This window comes from Saccostrea cucullata, unplaced genomic scaffold (genome assembly GCF_032062105.1).
Source record: "Saccostrea cucullata isolate Sc308-1 unplaced genomic scaffold, CSIRO_AGI_Scuc_v1 ctg3853, whole genome shotgun sequence".
Lineage (NCBI taxonomy): Eukaryota > Metazoa > Mollusca > Bivalvia > Ostreida > Ostreidae > Saccostrea > Saccostrea cuccullata.
Window position 1 is genome coordinate 95,001 of NW_026920298.1, and position 16,288 is coordinate 111,288.

At 32.4% G+C, this 16,288-nt stretch overlaps 1 protein-coding gene across 2 annotated transcripts in view; it reads right to left on the reverse strand.

The window, feature by feature from the left end:
* LOC134246569 (metabotropic glutamate receptor-like) overlaps positions 1 to 15,598 on the reverse strand; it is a 44,734-nt gene extending 29,136 nt beyond the window's left edge. The window contains exons 1-3 of one of the 2 annotated variants that reach the window (XM_062728969.1): positions 15,393 to 15,598; positions 9,691 to 11,245; positions 3,080 to 4,143 (exon numbers count right to left, since the gene is read on the reverse strand). In XM_062728969.1, the coding sequence (XP_062584953.1) occupies positions 3,080 to 4,143; positions 9,691 to 11,035 (2,409 nt within the window). In that variant the 5' untranslated portion in view covers positions 11,036 to 11,245; positions 15,393 to 15,598. The remainder of the gene's footprint in view (positions 1 to 3,079; positions 4,144 to 9,690; positions 11,246 to 15,392) is intronic. The other variant, XM_062728965.1, reaches the window with a different exon arrangement.
* Positions 15,599 to 16,288: the final 690 nt, after the last annotated feature.

Below are 16,288 nucleotides of genomic sequence, written 5' to 3' on the forward strand. Positions count from 1 at the left end.
AGTTGATTAAATGGATAAAAGAGCAATTTTAGCAATTAATTTGCTGTGATGTTTCTGTTTCTCTCAATTAATTAACAGTGTCCAAACTGATGATGAATCAAGCGAATTCTATACAGACACTCACTGATAGGTTTTGCTTGAATAATACTTACAGAGATCAAATATTTCTAATGTACATCACTGCAAGAAATGATCTATCATTTTAAAATATTAACACTTTATTTGTGATTAATCTTGTAGATAAATAAGGATAGACAGTTTAGCAAAAAAATATTGAAAACGTATGTAAAAAATAATTATGTATTCATTGTCAGATAAGCAGGCATGCTACATGTACCAATTACAGTAACTACGAATCGGAAAAAAAAACTATTATAGTCTGCATTTTCAATCAAAACAACCAGATTCGTGGTCGTAATATTCAAAACTGATTTGATCTTACTCCATATATGATTGTTACGATAAACCCTGGTTTTTGATAGTTATCAACTATTCTCAAATTGGTAGTTAGTAAGTGGATTTCAAATATATCTAAGATTAATATAACCATAATAGAAGCAAAAAGTACGCAAGAAACTGAGTACTTCCTCGAAATACAGGTTTTTGATGCCTTCTCGAAATACTTACTCCTTTACAGTCGTATCTTATCAAATTAGGCCTTCTTTCATTTGGGTAGGAAAACCGCCAGCGTATTAAAAGGAAGTAAACAATTTGAAAACTTACAATTAATGTTTTGATTCACTGGAGGAAAAGTGCAGTTTCCAATCATCGGTAACTGTATGGAAACCGCATGGCAACCTCAAGTTTATAACACTATGTTTTCCAGTGGTTTCTGTAAAGGATGCCAATATATTCCCCCAAGTTTCAATTTTATTTTAATTGATAATCAGCAATAGCCACCCATATTTACTTTGAGTTAGTGGATACTAAGCATTTGTACATGTTTGAGGACAGTCAATTGTTACCCTTCGGTTAAGTAACACCTCTAAAATCACATAGATTATACAATGAAACATATGGAGATAACGAACAGTATTCAAGATCAAAAGTCAATAAAACAATACAAAAAAGGAGCAGAGCAAACACGGACCCCTAAACATCAGAGGTGGGATCAGATGCCATGGAGGAGTGAGCATCCCCTGCCGACTGGTCACATCCGCCGTGTGCTCCTTGATCGGGATTGACTACGGAAAAATCTGTTGTCAATTCAATGTATAAATAATGGACTAACAATGAGTATGAAAACGTCAGTCAGCCTTTGACTCAATGATAAATTGTATTTGCTGACAAGGTGATTGTATTGACCATAGAACTTACGAAATTATTACTTTAAACAAGACAGCTGAAATTCTTAATTCATCAACTTCATCAAACAATACACAAACACAGCAGGTGTATCTTCGCGGCCCACCCCTGGAACGTGTGAAGAGCTCGAGGTTCCCCCGACCACAATGGTCAGCTCAGCTATTGAGTTTTACCTAATCAGTTTACATTGAAATTTATATCAATTACAAAACTGCACAACATACCCTGAAAAACTTTCATGCATTTTCGTGTATCATAAAAAGGCATTGTCAATAGACTTATCCTGAGGTTTCACAACAGGATTGAGAAAATTTCAATGCTATGGTTATCCAATTAAAGCTGAAGATCTTGAAAACAATACGCTATGAGAGCAACTAAAAACAGCTCTGGTGAGTGCTTTGTTGAGGAAGTAATAATTTTTTTTAAAAAGTTTGGAACGCATACTTAGCGTTTTGATGTGTTGATATATATAATATGTGATTAATGACAAATTAACAATTAACAAGATAAAATATATATATGTATACATATTTATGCGATATGTGGAAATAACGAGCTCCTAAGTCCATTAAACATAACAAAATAGAAGCAGCGCAAACACGGACCTCCAAAACATGATAGGTGGGATAAGTTGCCAAGGAGGAGTGAGCATCCCTTGCTAATTGGTCACACCCACCGTGTGCTCCTTATCATGATGGGAAAATAACAGGGGGGGGATCCGTGAAGAATGTAAAAATTGCCTTAAAAATCAGTATGAAAATGATATTAATGTCATTTAATAATGAAAATAATGCAATGATGGATCTTCACTGTAATTTCATCCATTTACTAGTACATGTATATTTCATACATCTATATCATCTTATATATTTTAATGCATTAATGGTGTCTAGATGGCGCTTTATTTGCCATGCAAAGATTGCTTTTCTGCAATAAACCTGTAACATATCTGATTGCTAGATATTGAATTTTACTTAACTTCCATGATTAGAAATTTTATTTATTTTTATTTTATCCTTGTGACCAACTCTTCATTACTAAATAGCTAAGTGAATTCATTAAAATTTAAAGTAAATGAACAATAATAACAATTTTATTGCGACAAAATAACCCAATTTCGTCATGAATATATATTTTCTTTCCCGACTCTCTCAGCCCATTAACTTTTTTTTTGAAAACGTTCAACCACGGACGTAACCAGTGATTTCATCGATTTTATTAACTGTGTATCTGTTCTAACTAAAGATACTTAATCCGATTTCATACCAACAAGAATCTTTAGCGAGCAGTAGATGAAAAACGTCTTAAAACATAATCGTCTTTCGGACTGCACAGCTGCTGGTTACAAACTAAATCTTATTTTGGAGGAAAATTACATTGCACCAGTTAATTTAACTCTAAAGACTCTCAGAGTTCTTTTCTCACCGAAGCAAATTAATATACATTATTTTGGAACATTTGATATTTTAGTTTACAATTTTTAGATCAATAAAGGGAACTTTTTGACATAATAAATGGTGCCAAATCGCCAAGAATTGCATCAAACATAGCTTTTTTCCTCAAATGTGCAAGATGGCTTGCTCAAATTTCCACAATTAATTGAAAGTCTTCTTCCAAGAATCCAAGTTGATTGAGCTGGAAATTTCATTAACCCTGTTTTCTTGCTCTGCATGCAGAAAATAAGCTTCAGGCATTTCAGCAATTTCATGTCACAATCATGCTCTCTGTCCTAGTTTTCTGAATGTAAGTTAGCATAAAAAATCATCAAACTTACCTCAAATGAATTTAAAGTCCCAAAGTATATAGGCACAAACGCCAACCAAATGATGCAGGTGGTGTACATGGCGAACCCAATGAATTTGGATTCATTGAAATTCTCAGGGATCTTTCTAGTCTTTATGGCATAAAGGGTACACACGATTATAAGAATTATGTTATAAAGCAATGAAACTAGAAAAGAAATATCATTTGTTTTACATTTTAAAATCACTTCATTGCGTCTATTTTTAGGAGTGTAAAGTCTGGTCCCCGGCCTTTCTAAGACCAGCCAAACAATGCTGAATAGCACCTGAATTGATATTAGTACCAATGTAATCACAATTTGGGACTTTGGACTGATAAATGGAGGTCTTCGCGCAGACTTCCTTGCACTGTCAAATATACGTGAAATTCTGTTTGTCTTGGTCAGTAATGAGGAATATATAACAGAGAAACCGAGTCCGATTCCGGCTCTCTGTATGGCACATGTTATCGTCGACGGGCGAGCAATTAAAACAAATGTAACTAAATAACACAACACACAGCCACTTAATAACATATAACTTAGCTCGCGTCCAGACGCCATAACAACCGGAGTGTCGTTGTGTTTGAGAAATGTAACAATTACCGTGAAAGTCACGATCAACCCAATGCATGAAAGAAATACCGGAATCAGGGCATAAACAGAAACGATGTTTATGTGCTGTTCCGGAAGTCTATAGCAACCTCGTTTATCCGGGTTAGGCCACATCGCTTCTCCACAATCTTCACAAGTAAATTCGTCTTTTAGAAACTGCCATTCTTGGCATTTAATGCAGGCCCAACAACAGGTGTCGCCATCTTTACCAACAAATTTGATTTCGTTGAAGTTACAAGGCCTGCTACATCTCGATGACGGTGTCTCCTTGGTTCGTCCCGCCCAAATAATTTTGTCCGTATCTAGCGACAATCTGTCTGTCCAGCTTCCTACAGTGGAATATTGGTAGGAATGGGATGTTTCGTTCCACTGAAAATTCATTATGTTGTATCTCCCCATAGCATCACCCTTTTCGTCAAATTTGACAAGAGCACCATAACCATCTACAAAAAGGAAATCAAGTGATTTTAATCAGAACTTTTTGTAATTGTAGTTTCTTCATCTAGGATTTGGTAATTTAACAAAATATAAGCAATTTAAGGATTTTTTTATACTCCGATAAGAGAAATAACGCTTAGGTGAATAAATTCTATTGCAATTTCATGAAATTAACATTTAAAATGTAACTTTTGACGTCTAAATTTGTCCCATAATTTTTGCTCAATAACTTTGCATCGTAAGTATAAAATGCGTTTCTTTTAATTATAATGAGTTATGCAAATGTTATAAACTATGAGTGCCCATGGGTATTATGAACCTAAACTTCCTACATTCTGTATCCCTTTCCAAACAGGAAATATTTACAAATCTTACTGTCAATAACTCTAGCGTAATGAACAAGAAGGGGATTTAATATTAACTTATTGCACTTATAATTTCCAGTGTTGGACAGGGAAATCAATTTTTTGGAAAATAACAGTCGTAGACGAATTGGCCAGAGGTGAGTGATAGAAATCTAAGTAAATTAAAGGCTATAGACATTTGGATCGGGATCGAGAGCCAAGTTCCTCTGGGGATAGTAGGTGGAAGCCGCCTTGTTAATTATTGGAATCGATAACATTCGTCGTAGAAGTCAGTTGCTTATCTCAATGACCAAGATTAAACTTCCAGTATACCATCAATGTACAGTGAAAGCAGATTCACAAAGTTGAAATGACATTTTCTGTCTATTCATTGATCTGAAACTGCTGATCACTTCTTAAAACCGTTTTACACATTGCAAATCTATTTTTTTTTTTCTTCTTCTTCTTTTCATTTGGGCCTACAAGGTAAGAATAAGATGAAAAAAATGTGTTATGATTCTAAATAATAAAGCTTTTACCAATAAATTCTTTGGTCTCATTGTGTAACTGCATTTTTATACAACTGCAATTCCACATGATAATCCAACAGACTCAAGTATCAAGTATATTCAAAATTTCCTTTCAAAAGATGAAATTTTAAATTAACTTTCAGTTTTAATTTCTTTTTTGATCTACCTATATTTTATTCCAAAACTTCATGGAAATTTTAACAAAATTATTTTGTCACCTGAGAAGCAAAGTCAGGAGCTTGGTTGAAGATCTACCAAATCATTCAATATATTTATGAATTATTCAATTAAGACCTTTGCTTCTCAGGTGACAAAATTTGAATTGCTGTGAAGAAGAAACTGCAGAAGTATTGTAAAAGTATATTTTCCAGAAGAGATCTTAATGGATTCTAAAACGTTTAAAGTTGTAAAGCAATTAAAACACCAAAAGCGTCAAAACATATTACTTTTCTACAAATTATATAACCCTTCTAAAGAGCTTTTTGTCTTTTTGGGCAACTGCCTCCTAAATGAAATTTGCATAACTCATCATTTACAAAATTATTTTTTTCTGAAAGAAAATCATTCTGATTTTACATACAAGTTCTATGATATTAAAAAGATTCCAGAGTTTCTCATTGACGATATAATTTCTGTAATCTTTGAAGACCAGGTCTTACAACATACTGTAGATAGAATTTCGATGGACACTCAGTTTATTGCTTTTGTTTTGCCATCCTGTTTTATATTCCTACATATGTATGAAGTACAATTTGTTTAAAAACTTCTACATGAAAAGACAAAAACGTTCCCCTCGACATTTAAATACATTTATTTCATTCAGATGTTGTAGTGACGTATCCGAATGAACTCGACATTATTCTAAAAAGTCTGTCACGTCTTTGTCAAATTTTGAGGTTTTAGTGACTACAGAAGAAAATGACCAAATAATAAGTAAACTATATGGCAAATGATGGATTTCAGCTTTTCAATCGTCAACATCCCTTACTAATATAGCAATATTTTAACATCATCTTCATATGCGTTTATGTCTGTACCCTTACTGTTACGTTTGCTACAGATAGGCAGCAAGTCTGCTGCAAGTTTGCAGCAAACAAAATTGTTCGCAGGAATAAAATTTTCTTGTTTGCTGATGGCTGCCGCTAGCTGTTGGGGCAAACAATGCAGCAATTGTTGCAAGCTTGCAGAATATTTGTAGGTACTCAATATGTTTACAGGAACATTGCAAAAAACTGTTGTTTGTCGCGAGTTTACAGGGAACATTTAACAAAATGGATGTTGGAAACTCACAAGAATAGTTAAGAAATCGAATAAGCCAAAGCAATCTGTCTTGAGGTCAACGCAGATTTCGCCATTTGAAAATGTGTGAAATGAAGTCATAGATGATTAATTATTTTACTAGGAATGTACCCAATTTTGAAGGATTAACAAAGCCTTAATTCGGAAGTAGGTGAAATTTGGAATGCACCATCTGATTGGTAAGATCTAATCTTATTCTGAAACAATTATCTCTTTAAATCATGTTTGAGTATCTAATGTAGGTCAATTTTACTTATGAATTTCAGTATTTATGCTAGTTTCACATTTGTATGTTTCATTATTGTATTAAAGGTTTCATATCAATTATAATTAAAATAAATGTTTTCCAAATGAAAAGAAAAGTGTTCTGTTTTATATTTCATTATAAAATCATGTGCAGAGGCTCTTTAATTTTCTGTATATGTCAGAAATAAACATTTTATATGACATTTTAATAATGAAGAGAATGGGAACATTGTCTAGGAACATAAAGAACTTTGCATCATTTCAAATACATTAATAATTATTTTCGTAAGGACAAAATTAATGTTTGTTTGTTTGTTTTTTGTTTTTGTTTTTTTTGCAAACGTGCTTCTTATATACAGGAGTGTTGGAAAAATAATAACACCTGTCTGCAGTACTTTTACAGCAATGTTTATCGCAAAATTGCAGCAATGTGTACAGCAAGTGTGCAGCAATGTTTACCGCAAGTGTGCAGAAATGTGTACCACAAATATGCAGCATTGTTTACTGAAAGATGGCAGTATGATTTCCATATTTGGAATACAGTTTGCTGCAGACTTGAAGCAAACCTTATTTGCATGATAAAATATTTTTTAAAGCTTTCTGTATACACGCCGCAAACTTGCTGCAAACACAAAGGGTTAGAAAGGGCAGTTATGGCTTCTTTAATTCACTACAGAAAGCTTTCAGCTATCTCTGCAGCAACTTTGAAGTATTGTCTGGTGCAGACTTGCATTAAATATTTGCAGGGGCAATGTTTTTGGTAATAGCAACTAATTTGATACTACATGAAAGCAAAACAAATACACATGCAAGGGAAAGTTTTTGATCTTGATTTCAAAACTCAGCTTTAATAATTATGACTTTACAATATTTATGGTGTTTCATTTGATGTTCGCGCTAAATCTAATGTTCGTATTGTGTAATTTATGTAGCAAATTCAAAAGTTTATTACCTTTTATTTTGTTTTACTAATATTCCTTAATAGGCCTTTGCATGTAATATTTTTTTTATCACAGATATAACTTTCACATGGCGCAACAGCATTCGTCATCACAGGAAAACTTCGGGAAAAAATTTCTAGCAAAATATTCTATTTTTTTCTCTGCAAAATATATTTTATGAATATTAAGGCTTGAATTTAAGATATTGAAGTGGTATATTAGAAATCTTAGACCACAATATATGGAAGCAAAACGATTATATATTCCTTGTTAGATTTTATAGATTAACCTTATATCAACTTGAAAGCTTATTATTTCAGTTTGAGCCCCGACTTCTAAGATTCAGCCAACTTCAAAAAATGTTTGTTAGCCCTTTTCCAAATAAGGATAAATAAATTTGAATCTGTTATAACAAAAAAAGCTAGGGTGAAATATTTTCTAGTTTTTTCAGGACAGATGATACAAACAAATTTGTTTCTTTGGAAGAGACTTAATATCATGTCACAAATTTAGAAAAGTGGATAATTCTTAGAATTTTTTCTCCTAAGAAGTGAAAAATGAAATAGACTCGGAAAATGTGTATAATATTTCAATAGAAAAGCAAACATAGAGAAATCACACTCAGTAAAGGTTTACAGGTTAAAACAAATTTCAGAATATGCTATTTTGGTGCTAAATGTGTAATATAAACTTCAGAAAAATATACCAAGCCAGCAAAATGACAAGAAATTAGCAATATCATATAGGCTGATTTTTACCATTTCGCTTTTTCTGATAAAATTCACCTGGCTTGGTATACTTTTCTTAAGTTTATATTACACTTTTAGCACCGATGTAACATTTTCTAAAATTCGTTTTCATCTGTAAGAAAATTTGTAATTTTATTGAAATATTTATGTTTTCCACTTTTCATTTTCCAAATTTGAGAAAACATGAGAATTATCCACTCTTGTGACATGATATTAAGTCTCTTCCAAAGAAAAACATTGTTTGCATCATCTCTCCTTAATAAAATGTAGCAATAAATTCCAAAAAAAAAAGTTTTGATGAGGAATAGCCCAAAAATTACTGAAAAAAATAATCGGCTCCTGAAGGTTTAAAAAATTACTAGTATGCCTTTATTAGTCAGCCGGTCCGGAGATGATAATTTTATTAATTTTATTTTCAAGATGAAATTTTATTTTCAAGATTTCAAAATGGAAAATTTTAAAATTTCAATGTCTCTCTAGGATAAACAGATAAGGCCTTTTCTACTTTGCAAAACGCTATCATAAATTCGATGTTTGTTGATTCACAATTTCCTCCAACTAGATATAATCGAATTTTCCGTTAAAGATCACATGGGAATTTATATCCTGAAAATTCAATCCACAAAACTATTACCCAATGCTAATAATCAGGACGATGTTTTTAATTGTTACGTAATGGTTGAATAATTCATTGCAGTTACCTCTGATACTAATTTCTTGATATATAATGATTTTTCATTCGTTTCAAAAGTCATAAAATGTTAAAATATAGTTGGATATTAAATTCTAATTCATGGGACATCATAACTTTTAATGAATAAATGATGGGAAAATATTCATAGTCCGAATAAGGCAGGCCAGTAATAATTTAACAAATAGACTTGTGCATGCTCTGACGTGACAGATAAGCCATAAGAGAAACATTGTAATGGAAAAACAATTTCTAATCTCCCACCTAGCCCGAAGGAAATATTAAATGAAAAGTTGTGTCGAACGAAAAGAAATTCTGAATTTTTTCTTCCCCTCTTTCATTTTTTTTTTTTTTTTGCTTCGAGCATCAAAACTATATAAGAAAAAAAATCGCGCATCCAACTCTTTGACAGGAAATTTCATTATCATCAAATCGGCAGTACAGAAAACTCATTCTCTTCTAAGTCAATAGAAAGCCATTTTAGAAATTAACAGATTTTCTATCATTCTGTGAAGCCGAGCGCACTACTCTGATTTTGTAGATTATAACACTATTGGATCTCGATGGAGAAATAATATTTTATCTTTCAGAGATGCATGCTTCAGATGGCATTCAGGGCTAGCAGCAAAGTTCAGATGAAGTCTGTCGTGAGGTCGCATTAGCGTGACAATGAACTTCCGCATCGTAATAAACTGAATTATGGAAAAATAAAGCTTATCTTAACGTATTCTACTGCCACTTATATTACTCACCGTCAAAAGTCGTATTTAGAATATAATCTCTCAAAATTTTTCCATTAATTTGACGCATTTCATCACATAAATCTTCTGTTTTGCAGGTTGCGTTCAACATTGCGTCAATTGCTCTAGCAATAGCATGTACCGCGTCATGAATAAACTGCACTTTCGTTTCTTGTTTAAATGTTGCAGATGACAGTCTTTCGCTACCATTACATTTTGGTTTATCAATCTGGTCTTGATATTTGTCTGAAAGAGAACAATTGTGTACATTTTCCCAGAATTCTGGAAACCAGGGATTTCTTTTGTTGTTAGATGGGGTCAGTGACATAAAATATCTATCAAAAGAAGGAATTAATGTAGATTGCAACTCAATCGTCAATGCCCCTTCAGCAACATCTGCATTTTGCTGGACAGGTTTTTCCTGCGTCCCCCATGCGTCACTAGCTATCCAAATAAATCTTGAGGCCACACCTTTTCGTGTCGCTGCATTTAGCAAGTTCGTTGCGTCCTCAATACGCAAAAAAAGCACCACAATTCTAGCGTTTTCTTTAGCTTTTAATTTAATAATGGCATCATCAAACGTTGATGGATTTGAATTGGACAATATTTTTATAGACTCTGCTATGCAAACATTTCGTGCCTTTGCCTTTTCTTTGAATTCGTCAATGCCCGACTGGCCGTAGTCTCCTTCTGACGCTACTGTGGACACGTATGTCCAGTTGAAATATTCCACAATATCCACAATAGCTTTAGCCTGAAAATTGTCCGGTGGAACTGTTCGGGAAAAATAATCATACCTAGCCTTATCACTCAAATCGGCGCTTGTTGAGGCATAGCTTATTTGCGGTAGCTTAAAGAGTCTCAGAAGATTTGCTACTTGAATCGAAACACTACTATACGATCCTCCTATGACTCCAGCCACATTTTCATACGTCACATTTGCCCTCGCTTTAGAACCATCATCACATGAGAAGTCGGACGAATCTATGGATGTAAATGATCCACGAATAAATTCTAAAGATCGTTCTAGTGCAAACGTTCCCCGAGCGCAAGTATCGTATATTTTAGCGCCTAATTTGATCTTTGGGAGTATTTCAGGATTTTTGTTAATATTATCTATTGTGTGTAACATGGCCTCTGCTCTCTGAACTCCTCGGTCTAGATTGATTTCACCACATGCTCGGCGATCCCCGGAACTTTTCTGGTGAATAGGGAACAGTCCACCAATAATTATGTCCCCTGGAATATAAGCCGATAATGCTTGATTCTCTGCACAAACACGCAATAAATGCACACAAAATATCACAAATATCTTTTCAACCATAAATGTCCACAAAGGGAAATTCATCCCCATCATTTTTCAATAGTTGATTCTACCTCACTATCCATTTTTTCTCGGGTAGGTAAAGATATTACTTATATCACTCATTCCCGCCATCTCCCAGGACTGTTGGCGAGCAAGTAAATCAATTCCTGCAGTAGTGCAGCTTTTCTCTATTGGTAATCCTTTTACTCATTAGCCGAGGCTGCTTCGGGTTATTGTGGCCCGCTCCATAATGTAGAGGACCTATAAATTAAAAAAGAAGCCGACGTATATATAAGAAGCCCTGAAAGATAGGAAAAGCTCTCCTAATACGAAGGAAGAAAACGTATATAATTCCACTAATTACGATGGAGTCTCAACAAAAATTCCGGAGACTTGCCTAGCGAATCGTTCTGTGAAAGTTTATGTGACTGAATTATATAGGCTGTGCTGAAAGTATCATTGACAACGAGCAGTTAATATTATCTTCCAATCGCTTCGATTTGCTTAATAAATGTCATAATATGCTACCTATTTGTTTAACCTACCCACACGCACATATTTGTAATACACTACTTATTTCGAATTAGGAGAGCAAATATATATTTTTTTATCGGACGTTGATAAAAAGAGTAAAATTATATACTTTTTTTAAAACAAAGTAATTCTCCAGTGCATATCAATACCCTATAGGCTATATTTTATGGCCATGACTTCGATCATTCTATAAAAATCTACGGTACCCTAATTTTTCTACTGAAACATGGACAGCTACAGATTCAATATACTGTGGCTTTGTCCTCATTCACTGAAAACAATATAGACATTTAAACTATTTAGAAAACGAAATGGAATAAATTGATGATATCAAGTACAAAATTCTTCCTCCCAAAGATAAACATAAAACGTCAGCTGCTAGAACGGTTAGGGATAATTGATATTGTATATGCTTGTCCTGCATTTAATACATCTCAAATGATATCAACAGCCGTCATAATCAATTATAAAACGAACTGGGAAGGGGAAGTTGTTGTAACAAGAATAAAGGTAACAATCTACATAAAGACGAAAAATAATTATGTTTATTTAGTATAAATTCATTGTAATCGTTATATTATTTCATATTGAGAATTATTTTCACACAGCCTTAATGTAATGCATTTATTATTTGAAAAAAAAATATATTACCAGGTATCAATAACATAAAGCTATTCAGACAATTTGATATATAACCTCTGTGCAAATAATGAATTCATTGTATCAGACATGGGCGAATCCAGAACTTTTTTTCCTAAAATGGGGTGGGGTCCATACCGATTTTTTTACAGTTATCTTTTCAATTAGTTGGGAGGATAGAACAAGTTGTTTTTTTCTTAGCATATACTAGTAATAATGATTCTCTTTATCATTAACCAGGGATCCTTTTTTTCTTTGAGTGACCTGTGTTTTCTCATGGGAACCCAAAATTGTATTATTGGAGCTATATAGGTGAATATTTCTATTGAAATATAGACGGCTTGTTATTATTCTTCCTCTACAACAAACTTCTCAAAAGAGAATATTTAGCTGATATACCTAATCTGAGTTGTTGATTTTTCATCGGAAAAGAAACTAGTGGATTGCAGTATTACGCAAAGCGATGGTCCCAACTATGAAAAAACTTTTAACTTTGTTAGAATGGTATTACATGGACATGTGGAACATGTTAAGTTCAATATTTACGATAACTATGCACTATGCAGTTTCATGATCAGCTGACAAAAAAGTAACATTTTCTTTTAAAGGCTCATTATTTCATTGTGTTTTAGAGGAACTGTTTTTAAGACTGCTTATACACAAAGCCCCTTTTATAACGAGGGCGTTGTTCGGTTTTATATATTTTAAAATATTTCAAAAAGCAAAATGATTTTGAATTCCTTAAAAATATTCATAGCTGGTACAAGTAAATGTTCTTAAATCCTCTTTCAGACTTTACTACTCAATTAAATACTAACAGCATCGAAAGAGAAACTTAAGTGGCAATGTGCAGCAATATATTTGATACATAGGGTAAATGAAATGTGGGTACATAAATAAAACCTGATCAGCACTTTATGAAATTAAAGATGACAATTTTTTATAATGTTCAGTATTATCAAAACATACGATTCAACACTTTACAGTATATAACTTTAAGCCCAACGAAAAAGGATTTTCGACATGATAGACAGTGGCCTTTTCAATATATTTGAAATTCAATAAATTTACTTTCCCTGTTATAGGTCATTTGCAAAATTATTTTGTTAAAACTTTCTGATTGTGACAACACGTACAATGTACTCTGAAACTGGTATAAAAACAAGCCCGATTTTATGATTGACATTATCTAAGAAGTTTTTGGCTATCGGGTATTCCAACAAACTGTCGGAATACCAATGACACACTGTCATAAGTAGACCTACTTTTGTATTTACATGAAGCAGAAACCTATGCATAAGAAGGAGAAAATGTTCGCTTCAGCTCGACATGCATTTAGATATTTCGGCAACGAATTATAAATTGACAAAAGTTACCTCCATTCGTAATAATACTACTGGACCTGAAACAAATGATACATGTACCACAGATGAAACATACATATGTTTCATATTTGAATATTTTACAAGAATAAGACGCTTATGGCAATATATCATCAACATTTCATAAAAACTTGATGATTTCATTTTTTCTATCGTCAACTCACTTGTTTAGTAATATACCCTTATCTCCTGATGTTAATATCTCATAGTTGATTTGATACACAACAACATGCTCTGAGTATAAACAATTTTAAAAACAAGTCAAGATTTTATATAATAAACAAGTTGATAGAACAATGAAATCAAGAGTCTTGTTTAAAGCGATTGATATAATGTCTAATGTTGACAGGCGAATTGATCTTTAAGTTGTGGGTTCGAATCCTTTGGATGAAACATACATCTAAAGCCTATTGTCGCAGTAGGTGCTGTCAGCCTAAAACATCCTGAAATACGCAGTATCCTTAAGTGTTATAAATAGTATGAATTTATATACAATCTTTCAATGGCAATTAAACGAAAAAGCACACAATATATCAACAAATCATATTTCAATGTTGCATGAGCTAAATAAGTAAAAGATTTCCTTTATACTAGATCTTTGAATAATCATCATAATTTATAATTGATCCATTTTTCAAATTCAATTAACATATGTTCATGTACCTTCCAAAATATCAAAAAAATTTCTCCCTATAACATATTTAAAAGATAAGACATTGAAAGCATTTGCTAGATTACGACTTTTTAAATGTAAATTGACAAATCAATTTGATCCATTGACAAATTACATTGGTATCATAAAAAACTTTATATTCTTAATGTAGCTTAATTTTTGATAATTTTTCATTCAAAAAAGCAAGATGAGGTGGTTTAGAATTTAATTACATGGGCCTTAATGCATATGTTATATTAAAAGTCTCTTTTATACTTTTTAAAGATACTCTTATAGGGAGACAAAAAGCTGTCTTGATAATGTTTAAACTTTTTGTGAATGATATAGCTGTTTATGAGTAAGAGAAGAACACTTAGCTCTTAGTATGAAATTTTACAAACAGTAACATTTTTAAAATCTATGAATGACCGTCTTAACTTAAGAGTCAAGGCGGAAGAACTTATTTTTGTTGAAGGTCATGTTTTTTGGACCATCTCCAGCAAAAATCTGTTGCAGGAAAACTAAGAATAAAATTGGATGTGACATATCAATATAAAAATATGTGTTTTAGTTATGAAAAGTATGTCAAAAGACCGTGCGTAATTTATTAATGAAAGAGTAAAAAAAAATTGTCAGGTTTTGAAAAATTGTGAAAAAGTAGTGTACAATCATGAGTAAATTCATGATTCAGATTTAAAATCACGAAAGCTAGAAACTAATGATTGAGATTTAAATAGTCTGCTGTTTTTAAGCTTATGACAAAACAGTTTTAAAGAAACCACTTTCCCAAAACAACAATAAAAAGAAAAGAAAAATAAACACTTACATGAATGCATTACATGAACTTGCTGAAAATTCTGTATAATATTTTCGTGTGGTTAAAGTTTTGTTGATCAAATATTTGTCAGTTAAAAAGTTTCGTGGGTTAAAATTTCGTTGTTTTGCAAATAACCCTATTCAATATTAAGTCATAGAAAATTTCTTATTGGATCAATTTTCGTTAATAATTGATATACAGCAAAATAAACGAAATATAATCTCTATCAAATATTTCTGCTATAACAGTATTCACTTCTTTAAAAACACATATGTCGAACAAATTAATATATGTAAAATAATAATAATTTTTATTTTAAATTCTTTAAGGAAAAAATGAGGGGAAAAATCTGAACATAGCAAAAGGATCATAGTATCTACTTACAATTATATAGAATTTAATTATCAGATTCTCACACACGGTCGGCGTATTTTACACATTCTGTTTAATAATCTTCCTCGAATAATAGAAGCGTCCTCTCCGATACACGCATTTGTGCAACTGAGGCGAGTAGATTAGCAGGTTTTCTTTTCACAAGGCGACTAACAACAGCTAATTATTATTGATGTGCGAGATTTCATTGAAATGTACGTCTCAATGAGGGAATGATTTGTAAATATACGAGGTTGGCCTGTTATAGAACAATAGTGCTCTGTTGATAATGTATATTATATTATTTATAAGTAGGAAGGTGTTTCTGTTAGAGTTAATTTGGGATTGTGTTTTTGTAAATATGTTTTTATAAAATTGTGTGAATGTGCGTGAAATTTGTCATATATACAGTCATGTAATTCTGTGCAAAGGTGAATGCATGAACCGGTAGACAAAAACATTCATCATTTTTTCGTTAATAATTTTGAGCAAAGCGATAATTTAACGATAGCCGACTGTTGTGATTTATAAAATCCTAATATTGATTGTGAAGATTTACACGGTAAAATTTCCATAGATCCTTCTGATTGGGGACGATATTGAATTAGAATGATCACAATCCTTCATCTGTCGATATGTCAAACATCTGCTATAACACACACTGGTCTGCAATAATTCTTACTTTCATTGAAGATGAATTTATACACTTACTCTCTGTTAATAATTTTAACACACCTTGAACTGCCATATAGGTGCCCGCTACACTGATAACTTTTTGATTGATTTTTCTAAGATTTTTTTTTTTTTTTTTTGCCCAATCTGCCAGGAAAATTCAAAGAATGAGGTTCGATATCGTTGCGTTGAAAGCATTCGTGAAGTATGTGAGCATTTGGAGAGTTTCAAGTAGG